The sequence below is a fragment of the Aythya ferina genome (assembly GCF_964211825.1).
Source record: "Aythya ferina genome assembly, chromosome: 2".
Taxonomy (NCBI): Eukaryota; Metazoa; Chordata; class Aves; order Anseriformes; family Anatidae; genus Aythya; species Aythya ferina.
The window spans coordinates 59,756,011-59,769,067 of NC_140297.1; the positions used below are offsets into that span (position 1 = coordinate 59,756,011).

General features: G+C 37.3%; 1 protein-coding gene across 2 annotated transcripts in view; it reads right to left on the minus strand.

Annotated features, from left to right (window-relative positions):
- The window catches only part of POU6F2 (POU class 6 homeobox 2), a 308,147-nt gene that overhangs the window by 28,959 nt on the left and 266,131 nt on the right, over positions 1-13,057 (minus strand). For both annotated transcript variants that reach the window (XM_084509804.1, XM_084509803.1), the window contains exon 7: positions 1,407-1,613. In XM_084509804.1, the coding sequence (XP_084365930.1) occupies positions 1,407-1,613 (207 nt within the window). The remainder of the gene's footprint in view (positions 1-1,406; positions 1,614-13,057) is intronic.

Consider the following 13,057-nt stretch of genomic DNA (forward strand, 5'->3'; position numbering starts at 1 on the left):
TTATCCCTTTGTGTAAGCTCAGTGCCACCAGTGGTGCAGAGAAAGGTTACGACTCTGTCTCTTTTCTGCCCACTGCTGGACATTGTCTGGAAGACGTTGCTTTGCTGCAGGACTCTGAAGGTGTAGTGCTCTGCTGTTAAGGTCTCAGGGAATAATACAGGACCACTATCCTCCACAGTAATCCAAAATTTGATGAGTTTCAAATGGGATCTCAGGATTGTAATGGTTTTTGAGAGCTTCTCCCCATTAAAGAAGTTCCCCCTTCAGGGGACTGTCTCAAAAACTGCTGAGTTTCTTATTCCAATATCAGGCTTTCCAGTGCTGGAAACACAGAACCTGCCCTTCCACCCACCCTGCTTTGTTTAAAACCTCATACATGTAACAATTGTCAAGGCACTTGCCGGTAGTGTCTTCTCCCATTAAAGAAAATGGGGTTAGATAAATGACAAGTGTTTCTGAAAATTTCTTTGCTAGATGCTATAAAGCATAGGATGAAAAAAGAAATAATATAACCATTTGGATGTGAAACATTTCCAAAACAAACAAATCACTTCAGAGATCCATTGGATCTCTACCTCTAAAGTGGGGGAAAAAAATAACAAATTTGGAGCAGCCCTAGTATTCTCAGAAACATACAAGAGACTGCCAGCTGGTGTTGGAGATATAGGCAGGACTAGCAAGCAAGCAGTATCATCAACAGGAATGCCAAGTTGAATATTTTAGTAAGTGATACTTTTATAAGTACCTTTTTGGTAATCACATTTGATGTTTTTTTCAACCTCAATCTTCTCCCTTTCAGAAAAAAATGTACAATTCTTTGTTCTAGAGATGTAGGAAAAACTAATGAATTTGACTTTTAAGTACTACAAAAAGTAAAGAAATCTTTTTAGACCTCACTGAAGTTGCTACAGCCATCCTGAAGTCTGTGAACTATTTGGTGACTTACACTGAATAATAATTTCCGTACCATTTTTTAATTTCCTTTCCTTTTCTTTTCCCTAAAAATCCTTTCCTTCAGTGAAGAGGACTACTAAACATGTGTATTTTTCTTCAGTCCTTTGCATGTTCCAAAACATTTCAAAAGCCAGGCTACTGGGTGATCACCAACCAAGGAACTGTACTTTATATCCCTACTGTGCTTTCTATGCTGAGGATTTCTGTTGACACTGTACTGACATTTAAAAAAGGAAAAAGAAAAGAGTAACTAAATAATACATGAATGTATAAATATATTATATAAGATTATATTGTAATTACAAATATAATATGCAATAATATACTATATACAAACAAATTAATCTTTAGTTAATAAAAACAGAAAGAAGTGGGATTTTTTTGAAAGACCATGAGAGTCTGTAAGGACTAGAAGATTCTTGTGCATCTGTTTCAATCATCATTGAGGATACCTGTTGTCCTGGTTTGAGTGGTGATAGCGTTATTCCCTGGGTATTGATCACTGGTAGTATCTGGTTGCCGATGACAGTAGCGATGATCTGACCCTGGGCATTGGTCAATAACTGTGGAGTTATTGGTTGCACCTGAAGGCCCTGAGCTCCACCTGCTGCCTGGCTGGAGGGGACTGGATTAGGCATCAGTGGGATTGTTCCAATAATCTGGAGAAAGCAACATAGAAATGGAAAATGAAAAAATGACACAAACTTGCCACACAAAATTACTCATTTTACCTGTGCTAAATCAAACTTAAGGTGAAATAAACACAGAGAGAGACGTATGACCCACTGAGTGTACAAAAAAATCAGTCCTTTGCTGAGGTGATGAAGGCTTACAAAATCATTTGTCAAGTCATATATCACCTATGCATTTTAATGCTGTCCACTGCAACCTCCAACAAGTCTCCTGTGTTTGAGAGTTTACAAAGCTAATGCTGGGCCATGCTCTGGCTCCTTGATGATGCTTTGTTGCGACCTCTCATTTGGATATAGAACCAAGTAGGTGCAAATATCAGTCCTATAGAAAGTCTTGCTTTCTACAATGTTACAGTGTTCTTAACTGTGAACTGATGTGCTTATGTAATTTTCTGTGATTTACTGTTGGAAGAGATACTGGTTCCTTTCAGAATACAGCCCATAAAGATACGTTCATAAAAATGCAACTGCTTTTGGATGACAACTAAGTAGAACAACACAACAGCAGAGCTGGTGTTAGATAAAACAGTTTAGCTAACATTTCTGGGGCAAGTACTAGCAGAAAGAGACACTTGTGACATTTCAGATTTGAGAATATAGTGATTTCCTAAAATGTGAATGTGCCTGTAAAACTAATATTAGGATGAGTTGTCAAACAGATACTGTAAGAAAGCTTGTCAGTCAATAAGGTGCTAGATTGAAGAAAGTTACTTTGCTCAAAGACTCTTTACAAGTATGACAGCATCTAAAACAAACTTCTGATGAAACTTGTCAATAAAACCAAACTTTTTTTTTTTTTTTTTTCAAACAATGAATGAAGCTAGAATTATAGGATTATTGCAACAGGAAAGGTAAAAGAAAATGCAAAACATTTCTCTATTTCCTTCACCATGCCTCTAAGTAAGGTCAGCTGTGATGAGCAATGAGACAGTTTAGACCAATGCCTTGAGTGGAAAGAATGCACTTAGCTAATGGCAATTCAGCTATCACGTGGTGAGTGGTGAATTCATCAGTTTACCAAACTTAGCCAGACAAAAAAAAACTTGGATGAGAAGACCAGAGAGCCATAAAGAAAAGTGGGAGAGCTCTCCTACAGGAGGACCTAATAAAATGGCAAGCCTACTATAAGCTGTACTGTAAGAGCTACAAGTGTTCAAAGCACTGCAGAGATATCATTTAATTTCTCTTTAATACATTCCTGAAAAGTAGATAGATCAAGAAAGATTATTACCCCCATTTACAGAACATGAAAGTGAAGCACAATGGAGCATCTTCAGAGAGAGGCTGTGATTTGGTGAGTTAGCCTTCTAAGCTGGAATTGCCTACAAGTGTCTCTCTGCAGACCACAGTACCTTTATACTTTTCCTAAGGTGTCCCTAGTTGAACTGCAGCTGCTTAACAATTCATGAAAGAAGACAGCTGTTCATGGGAGAGGGAGGCATTTATCACATCATTATCAGATTTCAGAATATTTTCTAAATCTGACTTTGAGTATTAATACAACTTTCACGTGGTGGTGGTGCAACCTGTAAATTTGACCCACTTCTTATTGACCTAAAGTACTTATGGGTCACAAATATATTCTTTCGCTTTGAACATATGTTACCAAACACAATGAATAATCCTTCTTAATTTTATCAACAGAAACATAGCAAAGGCCTGTCCTTCTTTTACCATGTCTGTAAAGGACACGACCTTGGAGTGTCATTACTCTAATATAACTTTAACTATCAAGGTCCTAATACCAGCAAAGCAAAAAATGCTGTGCTGGTGTTATCAGTAATAGAAATGTTTGCATTCACATTTAAAATGCATTTCTTGGACTGCAGTTGGACATTTTATAGAATGACAGTGCTGAAGTGGACAGTTTGTAAGGTCAGAAGCAGAAGGCTATCTATATGTATTAATGTGTGTCACATACTATTCTGTATGTGGTGGGCTATACACGCACATGGCCAGACATGGAGCAAAGAAAGGACACAGCTAGGAGAGGCATTCCAGAAGGACAAATACATAAATGCCCTCAGGGGTTTGGTGTTACCATCGTAGCCAGGGGTAAATCTAAATGGGAAATAGTTTTCCCACTTAGTGAAATTTATGGAGATTTCAGGATCTATTTATTTAAGTTTATTTATTTTTTTTTTAATTATCTTTCATTTTATACCAAGGTAAAGTAAAACCTTCTCTAGTTAGAAAGCAAGCCACCTGTCTCCAGTAAACCAACAGGATGTATGCATGGTATGCATCTTTGATACGGTTAAACCCAGATTCAAGTCTCCCCTTTCAAGTTCCCTTATCTCCAGGTACCCTTTCCCAAACATCCTCACAGCTCCCTGATTCACACTGCTCAGGTTTGGAGGATTAAGTAAAATATTGACTGTGGAGGTGTCCTGCAGCTGGATCCCTTCCTCAAACTTTATGTGACTGTCCTGATGCTGGGCTAGATCATGAATCCTCTAATTGTGGTGAGAAAGTCCATTCTGGGGATTCCTGTCCTGTTAAAGTATTGGTTTGTACTGTCTCTCCTGTTTAATGTACTTTGCATTTTATGATGACAATTTACAATTTTGATACATTTAATTTTTTTGAACACAAAACAAGACCATGCCCCAGGACTGAGACACTGGCCCATCGAAGCACAGACTGTCTCATTACCAGCAACTTCACTAGTAGGGTGGCATGGATTTGATTTTTCCCATAAGATAGTCTGGAAAAGGCCATCCTACTTTGGGAGGAAGAGAATTGAGATATGTTGCTATGTCCCTAGTGTACCACCTAGCCTCAAAGCCAGGAAACCATGTGTGGACTGTTTCATTCAGGTAGCATAAATAGATAGCAGAGGAGGCTTCTTACCCAATATTTGGACTCAAATTCCTAAACAATTCCACCTGTCAATCACATAAGCACGTTCTTCAGACAACAACACATCCAAAAAGTTTCTCATCCATCCTACCAAAAAACATTCTTTTTAATGCTATGGGCATGACTTTCACTATTCCTTATGTATCTCATACAACTCAAAGGAAGAACTAAGTGTTCCCAGAGGAGATGTAAAACAGGTGCTGTATGCAAAACAAAAAACAGTTTTGAAAGTCCAAGGGTTAACTCCAAGGACCCCTTGTGAATGCTCCATAACCTCTAACAGAGCCAGGCACATTACTTTGCAAAGGACTGTTGAATAAAACAAATTACACTTGTCGGAGGTACAGGTTCCAGATATAGGCAGAAAATTTGGTGCAGATGTGATGCCAGAAATCCTACTGAGTTATTCAATGTAAATTTGGATCTCACCTTTTTAGATACAGGGCTTTGGTCCATATCTAATTAAAATACCAAGACTGTAATTCTGACCCTGTTCAAGTGACTGGGTATTGCCAGAAGACTTGGTGGAGTCAGATTTTCACAATTTTTCAGTAAGATCCTTTCATTTTTGCTTATGGATAAATAGATATATCAATTGTGTCTTGAGATGCTTGAACTGTAAATTCATGAAAGAATTCATGTAAATTCATGAAAGAATAAGCACATTATTGCAGTGAACGTAAAATTCCAAGAAATGCAGCTAACCATGGGGGAAAAAAGTCCAAGCCCTCAGAGTATCTACAATATCCATGTAACCCCCAATGGCAGCATAGGTGCTAGCACTGATAAACTGGAGCTAGTCACTACTTGTACTGTTACATAGATTTTCACCCACCCTTCCAATTTGCCTTTATCAGTAAAAGTTTCTTCTTAAAAATGAAATTAAAACATCTGATCCCTTAAAAATGATAAAGTATGAAGAATAACATCATAAAATCAATTTTCATCTTTTCTTGTTTGACAACACATCTTCATATTTAATTGCTTTTCTTAATTACTTGGCTTGCTAGTCTGGGCACACTTTAGCACTTCTTGGCCATTGCACAAAACGGTTTCTCACTTCTGCTGCTGGTAACATGAGCTGTAACTCAGATTGAAACTGGGGGAAGAAGCTGAACAGCTGCTGGGAACTTCTGGGCATAAATGTCTCATAGTAGCCATATTTGAGCTGTAAACATAAAACCAGATTTTGCATAACTGTATGAAGGCCTAATTGCTGATTTCCCAGCAGTGAGTCTTTCCTTATTGCTCCTAATAAACCAGTTGTGTTTTGACGTTAGGAGAAGTTAAAGCAATATTAGAAAATAAAGCATACAATTGTGTTTTATTAAGTTCTTCTCCCTCTTCCCTCATCAGAAAAAGGAATGCTGACTTGTGTCATTATATTACAAACAGTAGGCCAAATGGATAGAACTTTTCTCAGGTTTTATAAGTTACATTCTTTTAAATATCAAAGGCTAGTTACTTATTTTTTGAACAAAAGAATAATAATAATAAATAAAATCAAATAGAAAAGCAGGGAAAAAGTAAAAGGAGCAACAGAAAAACTCTTCAGTAAAATTAGCCGAACCACTATATACACATAAACTAATTCAACATCTCAAACTATTACTAAACAATGTATGATAGTCTTACTTTTGTAGTGAGCCTAAGAATCACTATTTGAGTGAATGTTTGCTAGTCTAAATACGCTTCACTCGGCTTCATTTATTAGCTCTTACTTCTATGTCTTGTTGAAGATAATCTAAAATAAAACCTCACTTTGACTTATGTTGTATGATGTTGGTAGGTTGAAACCCATTTTTTTCTAGTTTTACAAGGCTGAGACCTAATTTAATCCCAGCAGTCTATAGTAGCAGTCATACCACCTATGGCACACATGACAGTATTTATGGTTTGTTTCATTTTCTAGTTTTCCAAATTTGCTTTCAGAAGCTGCTTATGTTCACAGATATGTTCCTTCCTGTTTGGTCACTGTACCAATGTGAGTTACTTTAAGGATCTATTTTAAGGAGAAAATGACATGGAAAAGGTAGAATAATAAGAATCCACACAGGATTCTTTAGCCTTTACAGATGCTTTATTCTTAAACATATATATATATCTATATAAAAACACATATAAACATTTATGTACCTATATATAAATGCTAAAACAAAATACTGTTGTGAGAACAAGGAATCAAATACTTTTATTAGAAACAAAACTACACCACTACTTCCGAGTCACAACTTCATGTAAGGAATTATAATTTTCAAGGTTAAACATTGTTCGTGTATCACACCATACAATATATTGGATGGTATATTGTTTGTAAGTATCATAATAGAACACAGTCTGACATTCTGTCTGACTTTCTCAGTGCTTTATTATTTAGAAAATAATATTTTTATAGTAACATCAAACTATACAGTACTTTATCATCACTGTAGGAATTACATAGTGAATTTTTCTCAAGTAAATACTGTTATGTTCTGCTAGCAGGGGCATGTGTACAGTCAGAAAAAAATAACATCTATTTTATTAAACATCCTGAATAACATAACATTTTATCATTGCAAGTATCTAAAGATATATAACTATCAAATTAAAGACTTAAAATCACGTTGAGCATCTGCTGAACTGTTCTAAGCAATCTACTTATCAGATTTAGCCTCCTTTAAAATCAAGAATTGTCAGGCGTAAGGACCCTTAGAGGTTACAGTTCTCTGAGCTGAGCAAAGCACCTGTTGAATTTAATAAGATTTACATGTCCTGAGCATTTCTGAAAGTCAGCTACTTACTGAACACTTATGAAAGTGTTCGTTCATTATTTAAAATTCTTTGATGGATGACTGGGGGAAAATATTTCAGCAATATTTCTGCTTGCCAAGTATTGTTATGACAGAACAGTCACAATTTCTAATGATGGTTATAAGAAGCCAGCAAAACTTACTGCTTTTGGCATTTGACTGTTTGTCTGCCAAGCCACAGCTTTCCTGATCACTGTGCAGGTAGATCTTTGTAGAGTATATATGCAAATACACTTTTCTATGTGTGGATATGTTATTATCATTATTATTTTTTTTTTTTTCTGTAAATACTCTTGAGAACAAAAAGTCAAGGTATTCATTTTCTCAGGAAGTAAATATAAGGGGATTGAGCCACCAACATGAGTCTCTAGACTTAATCAGAAAGAATATTTTGGTAAATAACCATTCACCTCTGCATTATTTTCATGCCAGCTAAGATTTTTATAGTAGCTTACAGGAATTAAGTATCAACTTGTATTTAAACTCACTGAAAAGCAGGCAGCCAGCTCTTTAGCTTCTCTGATGATTTCAGTCTCAACTTAGCATCAAGCATCTTTGAGTCAAGGAATCCCTGTTCTGAAATAAAATTTCTCAACCTTTGCAAGCTTTGTATTGATGTAGTGAAAGCAGTGTATGTGCTGCATCTACAAACCCTATCATTACTTTATGTCTTTAGATTACAAACCATTTAGGACAAGGATTCTCTCCCTTGGGCATTAACATGATATAAATATTTACTACTACTTCTCCCTCATAGCACAAAGAGTGAACTTGCTTACAGCCATAACAGAATCTAACAACTGGACATACAGCAGAGAAAAATCCCTACACTTTGCAATACATACCATGCTGAGCTATTCAAGGCTAGCTTGGGAAACAAATTGTATTTTCTCAGCAAGCCTAATTAGGTTGAGCACAATGCGTACCAATGAGATTCAGGTGTTTCCATGCTATGGTGACATTATCAGCTTGTTTTGAGGAGTTTTGCTACTTGGTGTACTGATCTACTATAGAGATGTTATCTAGAGCTCAGTAGTGAGGCAGAACTTAGTAATTACTCTCTGATCCTGTCTTTTGTAAGTAAGCGCTGCTATTGAGAAATAATCTTGCGTGGAAGAAGATAATGTTCTCTACTGCCACAAAAGTTCTCACTAAAATATCACTTTTAATTCTTCTAATTGTAATATTACCCTTTCAAAAAAGAGATGTTACGCACTATTGTCAGTGCCAGTGTCTGGTTGAGCAGGAGAATTCATGGTGCTCTGTTTTTGCTTTTTTCTCTGGTTACTCTTTTCAACTTGCATTGCATAGACATGAAACTGGATTAAGGAGATGGCATGCTCTTATCTACCTACAGTTCATTGCTGTCACTGCTTTATCTCGTGTTGCAATTCCTGAGAAGGTTGTTCCACCAGAAGTATAATGGCTTGCAAATTTGTTAAATTTGGAACCCTCAAAGAGTTTTCTTTTCTAATTTTCACTTATGAAAGTTCTTGAGGAAATAACAATCTATCTTGGACAAATGACTTTGAAGGCTTTATGATGTTTTATTTTAGCCTTGACTTGTCTGTTTAAAATACCAATGTGTTTTTTTTTTTTTTTTTTTTTTTTTTCTTGGATGCTTCTCCATGATAAACTGGATTGAAAACATAAACCATCTGTGGTTGTTTTACCGTGCTGGGCAGCTAAACCCCACAACCGCTCTCTCACTCCCCCTCCTTTAGATGAGGAGGGGGAGAAGTAAAGCAAAGAACAACTCACGGGTTGAGATAATTTAATTAAAGGGAGATAATTATAATAATTAAATAAAGACTACCATGAACTAAACAATTTAACTAAGGGGAAATAAAAGGGAAAGGGGAAAAAGGGAGGGGAAAAAGGGAAAAATAAAAAGAAGGGAGGAAAACAAACAAACAAAATAAATGAAAGCTATATGGAAGTGCAGAGGAAAGAAATTACTCTCTACTTCCCACAAATGAGCGATGATTGACCACGTCCTTGAAGCAAGGCCTCAATGCACGCAGCCGGTGTTCGAGAGGAGGACTGACGTCTTCTCAACGAGAACCCACCCCTCCCCTCTTCTTCCTGTTTCCACCTTTTATTGCTGAGTGTGACACCACATGGTATGGAATATCCCTTTGATTGGTTTAGGTCAGCTGCCCTAGTGATGTTTCTCTCCTCACTTTTTGCCCACCCCCTAGGAGGGTTAGAGAAAGGCCCAATGCTGTGCCACTGCTGCTCAGCAGTAGACACAACACTGGTGTGATAACACTGCTGTTCCAGCTACAAGTACAGAGTACGGCACTGTATGGGCTGCTGCCGGGAAAGTTAACATTCCAGCCAGACCCAGTACACCATCAAATAATCTTCAGATGCAATCCGTAGGGCCCCAGATCTTTAATTGGATTATAGGTCAAAGAATTTGTAGTCCATCAATATATTATTGAATCATCTACTCTCATCTTCTCACTATCAAATTACATGCACATATAAAATATTTACCACAGATCACCAGATTTTTTTTAATTTGTAACTCTTAAAAGCAAAGTTAGTCATGCTGATTAATTCAATCATTTCGTATTTAACTAAAATTCTCTACAAGAAGGCTAAGTGGTATAGCAATCAATCAGTAGCAACGATACTCAACATTGTTGTTATACAATCATATTTCTCCACATACTGTTATAAATCATGATCTTATTGCACACATGCAATAACTCTGGATGACACAGTAGTTGTCTGTCCACCCATCATTTCACTATTTGATATTCAACATTTCACCTGTGCAACAAGGCGCTGTTTGAAATACAAAGTCATGCCCTTCTGCAGTTGATGTTTCTACAGATTTAGATGGCCTGGACTTTTTTAAAATTCAAAAGAAAACTCAGATTTATAGAATCATAGAATATCTTGAGTTGGAAGGGACCCACAAGGTGAGTCCAACTCCTGGGTCCACATAGGACTATATGTCTGAAAGCGTTGTCCAAACACTTCTTGAACTCCGTCAGGCTCGGTGCCATGACCACTGCCCTGGGAAGCCTGTCCCCACTCTCTCCCCAACTGGACCCTGGGGAGCCTGTCCCCCACTTGACTACACTCTGGGTGCAGAACCTTCCCCTAGCACCCAGCCTGACCCTCCCCTGTCCCAGCTCCATGCCATTCCCTTGGGTCCTATCGCTGTCCCCAGAGAGCAGAGCTCAGCACCTGCCCCTCTGCTCCCCTCGTGAGGGAGCTGCCGGCCACCATGAAGCCTCCCCTCAGCCTGCTCTGCTCTGGGCTGAACAAAAAAAGCTGTTGGCCTTATCAAGTAAAATTAACTTTTAACGTGATAGCCTACAAATGCTCAAGGCTAAAATGAGATGAACAACCTAACCAGACAAATGTACTACTGAAATGCTTTAAATTTTATAGTGCATGCATTTCTTCAACAACAGATTTTCAGAGTCCTGAGAACAAAGTACCACACTAATCACCAGCATGACTATGGTGGAATGAACCATTCTGGGTTACTCCCCACCCAGATTGTAGATTATCTCTGTGGAAACCAATATTCCAGCCTACAGGGTGGAATTTAGTTGTGATGCAGCTAAGTTACATGGAATTTAGGACCAGAAGGAAAAAAATCTCTGAAAGTAGGTTGGAAAATTGAGATGGGTCATAACAATTTATTGGGTGGAAAATGGTCATAACTCTAAGATTCTAGATAGCAATCTCTAGGAAAAGAAATCTTTCAAAAGAACAAAGATAATTTTGCTTTGTCACACTATCATCAGAAAGATAGTTGATTATTCATTTCAATACAAAATCTTCCTTTTAAATTTGTCAGCCAAATAATGGCTACTGTTTCAGCATGCTTCTCTGCCCATCACTTCACCTTTGGAAGGTCACTAAAATTCCATTCCTCCATTCAATCTTCTGTAATATGTTTGCAAAAATACTATTTATCTCCCTGGAAGTACTGCTATGAGCCTTAAGTACTTTTTGTAAGGCTACCTTAGAGTTAATCTAAGGCTACTTTACAGTTAATCAAGAAAAGATACCATACAAAGGTAGATCTTTTTTATGTCCAATGTGGCTATTGCACTGAAAATACCCTCAGCTGGTTCTTCTCTTCAGTGTTAGTAGCGATAGTGTATGCTTCACTGATTGAAAGTGCAATGGCTAAAGTACCTCATACTATCAAATGCATCATTAATCCATTTCACTTGAACTGACAGACAGAAATGAAAGAAAGGTATTTTTCTGCTTACGTCTTAACAGCTTGACTTAAATATCCACTCTGGCCATCATAGGATACAAATCACAGTTATAATAAGTTGTGTAATACAGACACTTAGTATATGTACTGGTATCAACCACAAATGACTGTTCCTAGCATCTCTCAGGACAAAACATTCCTCTAATGCAATGGCACTTAACTCAGGAGGTAGCTGTCCATGGATTTGGAGATGAATATCCAGGATTCAGTCCCTGCTCCATTTCCATTGTCCAAAATACATTTGTTTGCAGTAGTTTATATACAGATTTGAGTCCCTCTCAAGGCTATCAACTTATTTTTTTTTGTATACTCAAGTTGTTACTAACTCAAAAATGCAGTTAACTGTAACTATATTATTCTTAAATTTGGGTAAGACTTAGCAAGCGACTGCCTTCTATGAACCTGTGAGGAGAACATGCAGCTTAATTATCAGTTTCATTCAGGGCTGGTTTCTAAGCTTGCTTAAGAAAGAGTTAGAAAACTGTATTTTTTAAATTATTATTAAAAGTTACAGTGGCCTAGAAATAATCCTATCTCTAGCACTTGTTACTGTACTGAAGCAACGTGTTCCTGATACAGACTGGCAAAGTGAAATTTCTCTTCAGGTATTTTGGTATGAATTCAAACTAGTTCATCTTTCTCTTTGGAACCCATAACCTTGAGGCCAGTTCTGTGGAAGGTGGAGAATCACAGATATTTTGTACATGTTCTATCCTTGCATGCTGTCTCTGTATCAGTCCTGCAAAGGTTTCCTTTTCCTTTTGTCTGTGTCCTACAGAGGATCAAAGGGCAAGGGCTCCTTTACCTTGACTCTAGAAAAGGGGGAATGTAAGGGAAGAGATCAATTGTTTACAGGATCCCTTTTCTGGTTTTCTGGTTGCATATTTGCCACTTGTCTCACTTGTCCTACAGTACATTGAAAATTATTTTGGACAGGCCTTTTGTTTTGTTTTGTTTTGTTTTGTTTTGTTTTCTGTGTTAGAACCATCTATTAGTACAGTATTCTGATCATGATTATGGTGGTGCTGTAGACAGTAAACAACAACCAACAATGCTGTCTGTCAATAAAAACAAAACAAACAAACAAAAAGCTGTATTATATTACATGCTCATACTTCCTCTTAGTTGAGTTAACTAGAGACTGTGATGCACTCTATCAAGACAAAAAAGTGGGATATCATGGCTGCACTTTCTGGTAAAATTTACTAGGATTCCTCAGGGAGTAACTAAGGGGGTACTACTTTACTTTCATCAGCATTGAAAGGCTATCAATACAAAAGGAAAATATGTCACTTTTACTCACCATTGAAAATGTTTAAGAGCATGGCTACAGGTTGGGAGGAAATAGTGAAACAATAATGCTAAAAGAGACCCTTATCTTTACACTTTAAGTATTTCCCTAGGGCTAGTGTTTTGTGCAACTTATTCTTGCAACTGTGGCAGCTGGGTTGTCAACGGACCTCAATGAATTGCACTGAAATAACTGATTCTTCTTAAGT